This window comes from Eumetopias jubatus, unplaced genomic scaffold (assembly GCF_037043125.1).
Source record: "Eumetopias jubatus isolate StellerSeaLion01/CBP00866 unplaced genomic scaffold, mEumJub1_p1.0 scaffold_10, whole genome shotgun sequence".
Lineage (NCBI taxonomy): Eukaryota > Metazoa > Chordata > Mammalia > Carnivora > Otariidae > Eumetopias > Eumetopias jubatus.
In genome coordinates, this window is record NW_028274816.1 from 91,886,427 (window position 1) to 91,902,031 (window position 15,605).

At 35.3% G+C, this 15,605-nt stretch overlaps 1 protein-coding gene across 1 annotated transcript in view; it reads left to right on the plus strand.

Annotated features, from left to right (window-relative positions):
• Window positions 1–15,605, plus strand: part of ABCA5 (ATP binding cassette subfamily A member 5) — an 82,548-nt gene that overhangs the window by 37,616 nt on the left and 29,327 nt on the right. The window contains exons 12-18 of the mRNA XM_028112866.2: window positions 6,632–6,742; window positions 8,180–8,355; window positions 8,990–9,109; window positions 10,003–10,141; window positions 11,113–11,203; window positions 11,388–11,527; window positions 12,420–12,539. Of these exons, the coding sequence (XP_027968667.1) occupies window positions 6,632–6,742; window positions 8,180–8,355; window positions 8,990–9,109; window positions 10,003–10,141; window positions 11,113–11,203; window positions 11,388–11,527; window positions 12,420–12,539 (897 nt within the window). The remainder of the gene's footprint in view (window positions 1–6,631; window positions 6,743–8,179; window positions 8,356–8,989; window positions 9,110–10,002; window positions 10,142–11,112; window positions 11,204–11,387; window positions 11,528–12,419; window positions 12,540–15,605) is intronic.

Genomic DNA, 15,605 nt, shown 5'->3' on the forward strand with positions numbered 1-15,605 from the left:
TTCCTTGTATCAGTACATAATTGTAAAGTGCAAATTGGAAAAAATTTGCATAGTTTGTGGGAAATTTAAACTTCTTTACCACAATTTTCTCTTTCTTTTAGGGGTACTTTCATTTATTTATGTAATTAATACTCATAATAAAATTAACGACATCGAAATAGTAAAAGGAAAAAGTAGTATCTATTAAAGATGAAAAATATTCAACTATTGGGACGCCTGGGTGGCTCAGTTAAGCATCTGCCTTCGACTCAGGTTGTGATCCCAGGGTCCTAGGATCAAGTCCTGCATCGGGCTCTCTGCTCGGCGGGAGGCCTGCTTCTCCCTCTCCCTCTGCCCCTCCCTCTGCTTGTGCTCTCTCTCTCTCATGAATAAAATCTTAAAAAAAAAAAAAAAAAAAGAAGAGTATTCAACTATTTGAATAAGTCTATGTCCTTTTTTGATTTATTATTATGTATGTATATATGTGTTAATTTTTTTTTCCCTTTTGACCCAGCACAGGGTTTCTCGGTGTCAGTACAGTACGACTGACATTTTGAGTCTGGTAATTATTTGCCCTAGAAACTATTGTGCGATTTGTGGAGTGTTTAACAATGGGTCAGGATTCCTCCGAAGGAGTAGAATACATACACACTCAGACACAGGAACACACGCAGACAGCTGGTGACCTGGAGAGCTACGGGAAGGACTGAAAGAGGAGGTTCTTCTTAAGAAATTGGTTCACTTGATCGTGGGGCCCGCAAGTCTGAAGTCTGTAGGGCAGAGTGGCAGCTTGGAAACCGAGGCAAGGGTTGAAGTTGCAGTCTTGGGTCCAAAAGTCACAGGCTAGGCTGGCAGGCTGGAAGCTCAGGAGATCTGTGCTGCGGTATTGAGGCAGAGTCCTGTCTTCTCAGGGAAACCTGGTCTGGCTCTGGAGGCCCTCAGCTGGTAAGATACGTTCACCAGTACTCTGGAGGCATCCAGATTGGAGAGGAAGCAGTGAAACTTTATTTACAGTTCGTAAGTGTCCGTTTAAAAAATCTGATGAGATTTACAAAAAAGTTGGTGGAACTAAAAAGTGAATTTAGTTTAGCGAAGGGGACAGGATATAAGATAAATATGGAAAAATCAATTATATTCCTATATACTACTAAAAAGTTAACATTAAAAAATAGTATATCTCTTAGTATCTAAAAATACATTTATAGGTAAGTCTGACAAAAGTTGTAACAGGTTTGTACCCTGAAAAATAAAAAAACATTGCTGAAAGAAATTGAATATGTAAATAAGTAGAGATACTGAGTTCATGGGTAAGAAGACTCAATGCTAGATGTCAACTTTACTCAGATTTCAATAGATTCAGACACAATTAAAATTCCTATGAGACTCTTTTTTGTAGATTTTGACAAACTGACTCTAAAATTTATGTGAAAATGCACATGACCTAGGATACTCAAAACCCCTTTGAAAAAAAAACAAAGTTGGAGAACTAGTATTACCTTGTTTGAAGTCTTCATATAAATGTTCCATTTATCAAGGCAGTGTAATTTTGGTATAAAAACGACAGAAAAATAGATCAGTGAAACAGAACAGAGAGCACAGAAGTAGGCCCATATATATATGGCATAGCTGATTTTTGACAGAGGTGTAAAGATAACCTCCTAGAGAAAAGATGGACTTTTAAACAAATGCTGTTGAAACAATTAAGTAAAGTGAGTATTGGTCTATCTTGGGCACCATATACAAAAACTAACTGAAAAATGAGTCATACACCTAAATGTAAAACCTTAAACTGTAAAACTTCAAAAAGAGCAGAACATAGGAGAAAAGCTTTGAAACCTTGGGTTCGATGAAAATTTCTCAAGATATGGCACCGTAAAATAACTCATTGATAAATTGGACTATAAAAATTAAGAAGACTTCTGTTCTTTGTAAGACCCTGTTAAGGGGAATGAAAAGACAAACTACAGACCTGGGAGAAATAGTTGTAAATCATATATCTGATCAAGGACTTTGATCCAGAATATATAAAGATTTCTCAAAACTCAATAATAAGAAACAACCCAATTAATGGGTAGAGTATTTGAATAGACTCTTTGCCAAAGAAGATACGAGGATAGCAAATAAGCACATGAAAAGATGTCCAACATTATCACTTATTAGGGAAATGCAGATTAAAACCTTAAACATATTTAGTAGAATGATTAAAATTATTATTTTTTATACGTTATGCTATGCTTATCACAAATGGAGCTACCATCTGTCCCCACACAGCACTGTAGAACAATTAAAATTGGAAAAGGCTGATCATGCCAAGTATTGGTGAAGATGTGCAGCTAGAACTCATGCACTGCTGGAGGAAATGTGAGGTGGCACAACTATTTTGGAAAATAGTTTGACAGCTTTTGAAAAAGTTAAATATACACCTGTAATGTGATCTAGCCATTTTACTTCTAGGTATTTGGCCAAGAGCATAATTTTATAGTAGGACTTATATATGAATATTCATTGTAACCTTATTTGTTAGACAAAAACTGAGAACAACCTAAATGTCTTATCAGTAGGTAAATACACAAACCCAACTGTGATACACCCATACAGTGCAATGCTATTCAGCAAAAAAAAGGGAATGAATTCTTGATACATGCTACAACATGGATGAATCTCAAAATAATTCTGTTAAGTGAAAGAAGTCAGAAATAAAATAGTAATAGCATATGATTAAATTGGTATAAAATTATAGAAGAGGCAGAACTAGTCTTTAGTGAAAAAACACAGATCAGTGATTATCTGGAGATGGGTAAATGTGGGTAGAACAGGCAGAAGGGGGAGACATTTTATTTTTACTATTATTTTTTTAAAGATTTTATTTGTCAGAGGGAGAGAGAGAGAGAGCACAAGCATGGGCAGCGGCAGGCAGAGGGAGAAGCAGGCTCCCCAGTGAGCAAGGAGCCTGATGATCCTGGGATCATGACCTGAGCCGAAGGCAGATTCTTAACCGACTGAGCCACCCAGGTGCCCGGGAGAGATATTTTAAAGCAGCACTTTTTGTGGAGATGGATATGTTCATTATCTTGATAGTGGTGATGGTTTTATGGTTATATACACATGTCAAACTTAGCAGATTGTTTGACATATGTACAGTTTATTGTTTGTCAACCATATCTCAGTAGTGTTATTTTAATAATTAAATCAAGTGACTCTGGGTTGTGAGATTGAGCTCTGCATTGGACTTCTGCTCTGGGCGTGGAGCCTGCTTAAGATTCTCTCTCTCCCTCTGCCCACCACCCCCCTCTAAAAAAAAAAAATTAAACCAAGTGATTATAAATTTGTGGTTTAACTTCTGAACTCTTGTTCCACTGGTCTGTTTATCTGTCCTTGCTTCTAACTATTTTAACTATCATAGCTGTATAGTTCGTCTTGATAACTTTAAATATTGTGTTTTGGGCACTTTGCATTCTCATGTAAAGAATTACATGGAAGTGCATTAGAATCAGATTTATAAGTTTTCAGCACTGTGTCTGTTTTGGTGAGTTATTTTCAAGGGATTTGTTCATTTAAATCGCCAAATTGAGGGCGCCTGGGTGGCTCAGATGGTTGAGCGTCTGCCTTCGGCTCAGGTCATGATCCCGGAGTCCTGGGATCGAGTCCCACATTGGGCTCCCTGCTGCTTGGGAGCCTGCTTCTCCCTCTGCCTCTCTCTGTCTCTCATGAATAAATAAATAAAATATTAAAAAAAAACAAAAAAATTGCCAAATTGATTGTTACAGGTTGTTCATAATAATCTCTTCTTATCTTTTTAATGTCTGTAGAGGCTGTAATGATGTTCCCTCTCTTCATTTAGTAATTTGTGATTATTTTTTTTCATTTGCTTTACAGTGGGTTTGTCAATTTTATTAATCTTTCAAGGAATCAACTTTTGACTTTGATGGTTTTCTTTTTTTTTTAAAGAGTTTATTTATTTGAGACAGAGACAGTGAGGAGCGAGAGGGAGAACATGAGTCGGGGAGGGGCCTGGGTAGAGCGAGAGGGGAGAATCCAGGCAGACTCTGCACTGAGCACAGAGCCTATCACGGGGCTTGATCTCACAATCCTGGGATCATGACCTGAACAAAAACCAGGAGTCAGACGATTAAATGACTGAGCCACCCAGGTGCCCCTGACTTTGTTAGTTTTCTTTATCATATATTTGCTTTGTAGTTTATTGAGCTGTGTTATTCTCTTTGTTATTTCTTTATTACTACTTTCTTTGGGTTTAATTTATTCTCCTTTTCCTAGCTTCTCGGTATGGAATCATTTATCTATTTCTGCTCTAACCATTAAGCTTAGGCACCCTAATGCTCAGTGGCTGAAGGCATCCCTTATTTTACAATGGCTAAGGAATCTCCAGTTTGCCTGGGCAGCTCTTCAGTCAGTTCATGGATTATCTGGGATTGGATGGTGGTCTGGGCGCATACATAATTGGCTAATAGGCTAGCTGGTCTAGTGGACTGTAGGTGGGATAATTTGCCTTTTTTTGTATGGTCTCTCATCCTTCAATAAGCTAGTTGAACTGGAAGCAGTTATTTTTTATTGTGCCATTTCTCATGTTTCCCCTGTTGTCTTCTTAGCTGTATATGCCTTTTTTAGAAATTACTCTTGATATTATGACATATATTCTTGACTTCTATAAATTAGTGCTTTAGTAATTAATAGTATTTGTAGAATAGTAAAGGAAGAAAAAGAAGTCCGGGACCTTACTTTTATCCTTACTTATCCCTTTTAGCCGTCTTCCAACTTATATGCTGTTGTTTTCATGTATTTTAATTCTACGTACATTTTAAACCAGAGATAATGTTATTAGCGTTGTTTTTATATTTACCTATATATTTACCACATCATTTATCTTTGTTACTTCCTGCATTTCTGATCTTCTATCTAGGATAATTTTCCTTGTGCATGAAAAAGATGTTTTTGCTGTTTTCTTTAATGCAGGTCTAACAATGATACATTTTCTCAGTTTTTGTTTGCAAATATCTTTCTTTCACCTTTAGTTTTGAAGGATATTTCTCTGAATATATAATTTTAGTTTGATGGTTATTCTTTTTCAGCACTTGAAAATGTAACCTGTTGTCTTCTTGTTTCCATTGTTTGAGCTGCAGAGACAGCTGTTAGTTTTATTCTTTCCCTGTTGTTGGTATATACGTTTACCCTGGCTGTTTTGAAAGATCTTTTTTTGGTTTTCCACAGTTTTACTACCACCTGCCTTGGTGGTGTTTGTTTGTTTTACATTTATTCTACTTTGGGTATATAAGTGCTTCTTGAATCTCTCGCTTGATGTCTGTCTTCTTTTTAAAAATATTCTCCACCATTTCTTTTCCAGTTTGCCTTTGTCCTATCTTTTCTCTCCCTTTAGGTTTATTATTACAGGTTTATGACTTTTCATTTTATCCCAGTTGTCTTTCATTCTCTCTACTGAATTTTTTATTGTTTTGTCTCTCTGCTTTAGTCTAGGTATTTGCTTATGATGTTTCTTGTCATTTACTAATTTTCTGTGGTTCAGCCTAATCTGATTAGACTATGTATGGAAATATTTTTCACTTATCCTTTCCAGTTTTTGTCTTGCCACTTGGTTCTTTTATGTGGTTTTTAGTGCTTTGTCAACATTCTCTTGAGAGCATGATAGAATGGTTGTTTTAGAATATTATGGTGTCAATATCTAAATCTCTTCTAGGTCTGTTTCTGTCACCTGTCTTTTCTCTTGGGTTTTGATCTTCTCTTGCTGTTTCCTGCCCGCTTGGCTTTGACTGAGTGTGTATTGCATATGAAAACTGTAGAGATTATTTGATGCTCTGGATGATGCAATCTTCCTCTAGAGAGGATTTAGTTTTGCTTCTGGCCTAAAGCTCTAGGGATAACTCAGAATCCCAGGTCACCTTCATCAAATCAGGATCTACAGTGATTCAAAACTGGGTTTTCAGGTCCCTGTCTTTTGTCCTTTAGTCATTGACACGTCCATCTAGTGATACTTCTTCATTTTATGTTTTATTTATTTATTTAATTTATTTTTTTTAGAGGAGAGAGAGAGTGGGAGGGGCGGTGCAGAAGGAGAGAGAGAATCTCAAGCAGGCTCCCCTCTGAGCATAGAGCCCGACTCGGGGCTATATCTCACGACCCTGAGATCATGACCTGAGCTGAAATCAAGAGTCAGATGCCCAACCAACTGAGCCACCCAGGTTCCCCATGTTTCTTTCATTTAAATTGAATTTCTAAGGCATTTACTCTTCCATTCCCATGCTATTGATTAATTTCTAGATTTTTACCAGTGTTTAACCTTGTTAATACCCTTGGAAACAAATTTTTGTTTGTTTTAATTATCTTAGAAAGTCCCAAAACTGGGTTCACAGAACCCCTCCCCAATGTTTTGTATATCCTTGAAATCTGTTAATATAACAAAAAATAAGTTTATCTTTACTACTTTTCTTGTTGCCCATAGCATTGACTGTAACAAGGAATTTTTATCCTATAATATTAAATATTATGGTATTAAATACGCTAATAACTTTAAATCTGTCATTGAACTTACTGATTTATTTAAAGATTATTCAAGTATTCGTTATTATTTTGCGTAGCTCAACAAATAAAAATCACATTTGAGTCTTCTTTTCTGAATTAGATTTGTCATTTGACATATATGAGGGTCAGATTACTGCGTTACTTGGCCACAGTGGAACAGGAAAGAGTACATTGATGAATATTCTTTGTGGACTATGCCCGCCTTCTGATGGTGAGAGTTTTCTGACTTAAAAAATCTCTTACTTCGGTTTATTAGTGTTATTAACCAAGGTACCATAATATAATTATTTATCCTTGATTTATATTTATATAAATTATATCATTTATTATTTATCCTTGATTCATCCAAACATGTACAGATTGATTTTTTCCAATGATTTGAGACCAACCTCAGTGTCTGTAAATGTGTTTTATTATTTTTTTATTATACACGTTTGTTTTTCAATAGAAAATATAAATGAGTCAATCATGTTTAATAAAGTAAAAAGGATCTGATTTTGTTACTTATTTTATCAGATATTTGTGTGTATTTTCATTTTCAAGAAAGGAGAAATCAGTAATTAATTGGAAATTAAATGAGACCTATAAATATTTTAGATTGTAGGTACAGATTTTTAAATATGCAACAACAGTTCAAAAGGAAAGAATGATAAATATCAATACCATCTCCTAAAATAGAATTATAAGAGTAATACCTTAAACATATAATTGTTGTATGTGATTGCCCTGTAGGTGAGAATTTAATATGGCAGCTCCATATTTCCACAATAACCTAATAGATTGGCAGTACAATAAATATTTTAAGAAAGGCTGAATTTCCCCTGATGATGGGTATTAAAGAGGGCACATTCTGCTTGGAGCACATTCTGTTATGCACAAACAATGAATCATGGAACACTACATCAAAAACTAATGATATAATGTATGGTGATTAACATAACAATAAAAAATTTTTTAAAAAAGATAAAAAAAGAAATTCCAAGAATTTCCATGTATTGAATCTGCAGTTCTTAAAATATAGTTTAACTTCTGAAATTAGTTTTGTTGCTTATCCCTAATTGTGTCACTTTTTAATGTGATAGTGGTAATATCTTATATTTAATAGGAATTTATGATTTTTATTATAATTCTTACATTATCACATTGATTTAATAGTTCTTAAATTTAAGTAGGATATTTTGTATTTAGTTTATAGAAGAGAAAAGCTGGAATTCAGACTGATTTTCTCAAGACCACATATCTAGTTAGGGGAAATTTTTTAGTTTCTTTCTTCTTTCCACTATTGAATAATGCCTGGAAATGAAGGAAAATTGCTACTGAAATATAAGTGTAAATAATGTACCAGGACAGAATTATTTTTAGTGTTAAGCACCAGGACAATTATTTTTAGTGTTAAGCTCCGATTCCTTGCTCTTTCCACTGTGTAATATCACCTGAAAATGAAGGAAAATGAGATTGGAAATGAGGTGGAAGCAGATCACCAATAGTATGGAAATGAGGGTTTGTTGTATCTTCCAAGGTTATATTAACTCATACTTTATATATTTACTACATACAGGTAACTAAATTTTTAGTGTACATTAAGGCATATAGACTTTTTAATATTTAATATAGTTAATATAAATTTAAATATATATTTTGCTTTTAGGATTTGCATCTATATATGGACACAGAGTCTCAGAAATAGACGAAATGTTTGAAGCAAGAAAAATGATTGGCATTTGTCCACAGTTAGATATATACTTTGATGTTTTGACAGTAGAAGAAAACTTATCCATTTTGGCTTCAATCAAAGGAATACCAGCCAATAATGTAATACAAGAAGTATGTCATTCATATAGAAATTTTTACTTTATTCCCTATAAATTACTAACCTTTCATAATAACTGTTGTAAAAAAATGCATGAAAATCTAAATAAAAACCTGTTCTGAGTCAGTAAACAAATTTATTACAAAGAATTGGATGGAATTTGGAGTAAATATTTTAGCACATATAAAATAGTCCTTGTTTCATCTGGAGGAAACTAGCCTCTCAGTAAATATTTTAGCACATATAAAATAGTCCTTGTTTCATCTGGAGGAAACTAGCCTCTCAGTATAGGTTTTTCTTTTCTTCCTTCCTTTCCTTTCCTTTCACATCTGCCTCCTTTCCTCTACCACACACACACACACACACACACACACACACACACACACACACACACACACACACACACACACACACACAGCTTTCTAACTGATCCCTTCACCAGTACCCAGGAAGTCACAAAAGTAAAACAGACCTATCAATCAGGAATCTTTTTATCTGTTATTTCAAAATTATATAAATACATGTCAAAATTAAAGTCTGTACTAAAAGAACATTTTTAAGTTGATATTAAAATCGAGACACTTAAAAATTAATATTGATAATTATTAATCGTATAATTTAAAAAATAACATTGTTCTCACTTTACAGGTGCAGAAGGTTTTACTGGATTTAGACATGCAGGCTATCAAAGGTAATCAAGCTAAAAAGTTAAGTGGTGGTCAAAAAAGAAAACTGTCTTTAGGAATTGCTGTTCTTGGGAATCCAAAGGTAAATAAATATTAATGTATTATATACAAATATAATCTAGTGTATGTTTACATACAATAATATGTTATGTAAAGTTTCAGTATACATAAAATGCTATTCATTATTATGGATGTGATTATAGTAAAAAGGTTTGAAACTCGAGTCGTAAAGATAAAACATTTACGGTGGTGGTTACTTCTGGGAAGGGGAATGGAAAGGATGGATTTTAGTTATATTTGCAATGTTTTATTTCTTTAAAAAAAAGATCTGCAGGAAATATGGCCTAAAAAATGGCATTTGTTGCATTTCATTGGTGGCTTTAACAGTATTGCCCTAATTCTCTTTAGTTTTCTATATGTTTGTAATAGTTCAGAATAAAATTTAAAAACAGAACAAAACCAAAGGAATAGTTCCGTTTTTCACTGTTCTCCTGATTTTATTTCGTATGTGTCTGTTCCGGGCTCTTGTTTGTCCTGTAAAACAGAACCATCTGGTGACAGGGCTCTGCATAGGGCTAGAAAGCTGCAGCCCGAGCCCTCGGGGTCCCCGCCATCCTGCTGCTTTCTCCTTGCTGCTGTAGCTTGGGGTGACTCTGGGTTCTGGCTTTATGTTGTCTTTCTCTCAACCCCCATCGATGTTTTATTTTTTAATTTACGTATCTGATTGTTATTACACTTACGTCATATATGTTACTGATAATAGTCTTTTAAAATTGAAACAAGGAAAATATTCACTTGCCAAATTGATAGTTTAAAAAATTTCTGCTAGTTCATATATGAGTGAAAAACTCAGATCTAATATATACTTCTTGTTGGAATAATAATTTGAAGTGGGAAAGTTTCCCATGTCCATAAATTTTATGTATTTTAGTTTTTCTGAGGATTCTCTGCCATTCCCTGCTCTTTTTCACACAGATACTATTGCTAGATGAACCAACAGCTGGAATGGACCCCTGTTCTCGTCATATTGTTTGGAATCTTCTGAAATACGGAAAATCTAACCGAGTAACAGTGTTTAGTACTCATTTCATGGATGAAGCTGACATTCTTGCTGGTGAGATTTTTAGTTTATTTTTGAAAGATAAGGTCATGGGGCCAAACAGGAGATGGGTAGAGATAACTAAATCCCAAGGAATAAGGAAGGTGTGTGAACCTCACACAGGTGGGTGTTTTAAACTTTTTTAAAAATTACATATTTATGTGTTTGGGAGTCCTGCAGATCATCTCAGATTGAGTAATTTGCCAGGAGAACTAACAGGACTCAGCATATAGTTATACTTACGAGTTCTTACCACAGACTGACAGGATACAAAGCAAAATCAGCAAAATGAAGAGGCATATGAGACATGGAGGAAACCAGTCATGAGCTTCCAAAACTCCTCTCCCAGTGGAGTCACACAGAATATCCTTAATTTCTCTAGCAAGGAGTTGTTAACATATGTGAAATGTTGTCTACCAGGAAAGCCTATTAGAGACTCTGCGCCCAAGGTTTCTAATGGGTGCTGGTCGTAGAAGCACCTGCTGACAGCCATGTACCAAAATTCCACTCTCCCAGAAGGAAGCCAGTGTTCAGCACAATCTACATTGTAGATTCATTTTTTCAGTGGTATCTTTGTTTAAAAAAAAAAGTATTTAGAAAACCCAACAAACTGCTTTTTTTGTTGTTGCTTTTTGTTTTTACATTTGATTATAAAGGAAATTGTGAGCCTTTTAGGAAGAGTCTGAGATATTCGGAACAGTATTAGGAAAGTAGACTCTAGAATCGGAACTGTGTGGGTACAATGTCTGGCTTTGTCACTTAAAGCTGTGTAAAACTTGGGCAAACAATATGTTTTCTCATTGCCTCGGTGTTCTCATTTAAAAACCAGGAAGTGATAATCTGGTTTCTTTCTAATAAGGTTGTGAATATTTAATGATGATATTGGTGTCTTATATGGGAGAAATATAAATGCCAACTGACTTAAAAAATTGAAATGCAAATGCTGTTACTAACTTAAAAATTGAAATGCAAATTTCTGTTTGCAGATAGGAAAGCTGTCATATCACAAGGAATGTTGAAATGTGTTGGTTCTTCAATTTTTCTCAAAAGTAAATGGGGGATTGGCTACCGCCTAAGGTATCATTCATTCTTGGTTGACTTTATTCTTTATAGTATTCTTGAACTGCTGTTACTATATTTCAGAATTGCCATAATGTAGTTTGGCCAATTTTTATGGCACTAACTTTACTTCAGGCATTCAGAATTTACTTTTGGTTGTTTATTAATTATTAAAAGAATTATGACTTTTGTTTTTCTCTAGCATGTACATAGACAGATATTGTGCCACTGAATCTCTTTCTTCCCTGGTTAAACAACATATACCTGGAGCTACCTTATTACAACAGAATGACCAACAACTTGTGTATAGCTTGCCTTTAAAGGACATGGACAAATTTGCAGGTATTACTTTCAGTTTCCTGATTGTTGAACCAGGATCTTGCACTGGGAGTAGGTTTTCTTGATTTACTTCATTATATATTTTTCTGTGTAATATTTACATGTTCCCAGGTGGCTTTACTTAATTTTACGTTTCTTCTTTACATTTGAAAATCAGAAACTACAAGCTAACGTGGGTTTTTTTTCTTTCTGTTTTTTACAAACACTATGCAGGAAACTGTAACTAATATGTTAAGTAAATGTATTTGCTTTGTTGTCAAGAAAGATTGCTCCATTTGCTCGGCGGCCTCCTGGGAATATGTAATTATACAAACACAGTTGTTTGTGTTCTCAAGTTCTTTTCCAATTTCATGATTCCATAATGAAGGACATAATAATATGGTAAACCCTTGAATTATTTTAATTGTGACATTATTCTTCTGCTTTATAATGAGGAACTCATACTCAGTCTCCGTATCTGTTAGGGATCTCTTAATAACCAAAAGGATATTATTGATGCAGATATGTTGTGCAGAATTCCTGTAACCTTTATGTCATTTAACAGATTTTCTATATTAATTTAATTGATTTTTTCCTAAGGAAAAAAAGTTCTTAATTAACTGGAATGAACTACATAAGCCAACTTTAATGTGCCCTGCCTATCATTCTGTCTGTAAAATATTTCTTAGGTTTAATTTATAATATGATAAATATCCACTAGCTATATCTCTATAAGCAAACATTCCTTGGGGTCCTTAGCAATTTTTAGGAATGTTAATGGGGTTCTGAGACCAAAATGTTTGAGAACTGTGTTAGCAGAGTAAATTTAGTCCTATCCCATTTAAAAGTGTATTTTAGAATAATTCATGATGATATGCTTAACTACACAACATTCTTTATTTTTTTTTTCCTTTAGGTTTATTTTCTGCTCTAGACACGCATTCAAATTTGGGTGTAATTTCTTACGGTGTTTCAATGACGACTTTGGAAGATGTGTTCTTAAAGCTAGAAGTTGAAGCAGAAATTGACCAAGCAGGTAAAAACAAAACTAATAAAAAATTTTAGGCAATGAACCAGAGAGATGGTAAAAGAGATGAATAATTAAATAAACATGTGAAATATGTTTTTAGAGGAAGAAAGGGTAGATAGAAACAGGTAAATAAGTAACTGAGATATTTACTGATAGCAGTAGGATTATGAAGGAAATAATGGGGTGGTCTTGGGAGGCAGGTAACTTAGAATGTATCTTTAGGAAGGACTGTGTTGAGATGATAAACTAAGAGTTGGATGGCAAGAAAAATCTAAATATGTGAGGATTTTATTGCAAAGCTTTTTAGATAAAGGGAACTGCTTCTGCAAACTTTTTTTTTTAAAGATTTTATTTATTTATTTGACAGAGCGCATGCACAAACAGGGGGAGCGGCAGGAGGAGGGGGAGGGAGAAGCAGGCTCCCCATTGAGCAGGGAGCCCGATGTGGGGCTCAATCCCAGGACCCTGGGATCATGACCTGAGCCAAAGGCAGACGCTTAACCGACTGAGCCACCCAGGTGCCCCCGCAAACTGTTAATTAAGGAATGAGTTGGATGTGTTTGATGATAAAGAAAAGGCCACTGTGGATAGAGTTTAGAGAGCCAAAGAGAGATTAGAGGGGAGGGCCAGGGGCCAGATCATGTTTAGTCTTTGAATATCTGGAAAAGAATTTGGTTTGTTTTCTTAGTGTAGTGTGAAGCTATTGAGAGTTCTAAAGCAAAGGAGTAACACGATCTGATTTGCATGTTTAAAAAAATGCATTCTGGGGGTGCCTGGGTGGCTCAGTTGGTTAAGCGTCCAACTCTTGATTGCAGCTCAGGTCATGATCTCAGTGTTGTGAGATTGAGCCCCACAGCTGGCTTTGCACCGTATATGGAGCCTGCTTAAGATTCTCTCTCTCCCTCTTCCTTTGCCCTTCTCCCCTCCCTAAAAATGTAAATAAATTAATTAATAATAAAAAAATTAAAAATGCATTCTGATTGTTAAATGATGAGTAGATTGTAAAGGAAGTGTGGAAGCAGGAGGACCGTTAGGAAACTATTACACTTAATATTGTCTTGAGCTAGGGTGGTTGAGAAAATAGGGAAACAGAATAGACGGGTTATCTTCATGGTATTGGTGATGTTTTCCTGAGGGATTGTCAGCTGAGTGAAGATGTTAGGGCTAAAGATTTAAATTCTGGAGTTACCCACAGGTAGATGGTGCCATGGGTTTGGATGAAATAACTCGGAAAGAGTACAGATAAAGAGTGGACAGGCAAACCCTGAGGTTGACTAGTGAAGGGCCAGAAAGGGCTGACTGAGAAGGACCCATCATTGTATTTTCTCTCTTCACAAAAGGAGATGTAAAAGCCCAGACAAAATAGTGTTTTAGGAAAGAGGAAGTGATCACTTATTTGCTGATTGCTGTGAAGAATAAGATAAGAACAGAAAAGATGGTTTTGGTAAACAGGGAAAGACAGTGAGGGCTTTGGTAATGTGGAAGTCAGTGGTGACCTTGACAGTAGCCTGGTAAAGGTCAAAGCTGGTTCTATGAAGTTTAAGGTGAGAATGTGAGTTGAGGAAACTTTTCTTACGATTGAAAGTTAACAAGATGGTGGTGGTGGTGGTGGTGGTGGTGGTGGTGGGTCAGGAGGGTGAAGGAAACACGATGTTTCTCTCAAACATGGAGAAAGGACAAAGTCAGGTTTATTTTGAGGATGTGCTATCAGACTGTATCAGAGAAAGTTCACATAAAAGTTTTAGATCTTACATAACTGGAGAGAGAACAAGATACCAAATTTGGACATGTGTCCAGTTTGATGCCATTGAGTAGAGATAAAGGTGTGGAAATAGAAGTAGAGGAAGTTAGAGGTGAGGATGTAGAACACATTATTGGTGAGTATATTTGTAATACTTTGGGTGATGGAAGAGAATTAGGTGGAGAAGATGCTTGTTATCTGTTATGCTAAATATTTTGAGGTATAGGAAGTAGTCTGTAGAGTTGGGTAGGGGGATAAAGATGAGAAGGCTATGTGCAGTGTAGGTGTTACTGGTTTTATTTTGTATACCTTTAAGTCCACCATGCAAAATAAATGTACCTCTAACATCGGCTTGCTTTCAGTTTGGCTGATTTTAACTGTTTTATTTTTCAAAGGTTAAAAATACCAAATTCTGTAGAAGGTAAATTGGTGCTCACTGAATACCATGATTGTGATATATAATATTTTAGCCCCCATTTTTAGTTTGATTGACGAGAGGGTTTGGATTGGTTCATCTTACTAAGTCATTCATCTAAACTCTTGAGTTGCAAAAGTCCCAAGATAACCAGGTTGTGGTTCATTATTATTTTATGCATTATTCCATTCCACTCTTAAAGTTTTTAAGGTTTACTCATTTTTTAAATTTAACGTAAGTCAAGGAAGTCCTTCTTTGTGGCTCTCCTCATACTGAAACCAATTTTCATCTCTTCATTATTTTTCATTTTTTAAAAATTGAATCACTGGGGCGCCTGGGTGGCTCAGTCATTAAGTGTCTGCCTTCAGCTCAGGTCATGATCCCAGGGTCCTGGGATCGAGCCCTGCATCAGGCTCCCTGCTCAAGCGGGAAGTCTGCTTCTCCCTCTCCCACTCCCCCTGCTGTGTTCCCTCTCTCGCTGTCTCTATCAAATAAATAAGTAAAAATCTTTATAAAAAAATAAAAATTGAATCACTTATAAAAATATCCTTTTTCCTATCCTCATTGATTAATTTTATCTGTGTTTGGTCTCATGGTATAAATCATACAGTGTGGGGGCACCTGGGTGGCTCAGTCAACTACTCGTCATCGAGCCCCACATTGGGCTCCCTGCTCAGCTCCCTGCTCAGCAGGGAGTTTGCTTCTCTCTCTCTCTCCCTCCTCCCCACTCGTGCTCTCTCCCTGTCAAATAAATAAATAAAATCTTTTAAAAAAATCATATAGTATGTCTCTTTTGTGTCTGATTTTTTTTAACCTAATATGTTTGTAAGGTTTAAACTACTGTAGTTGTGTAGTAGTTTATTGAGTTTCATTGTTTTAGACTATTTTATTACAAGAGTATTTCACAACTTATTCA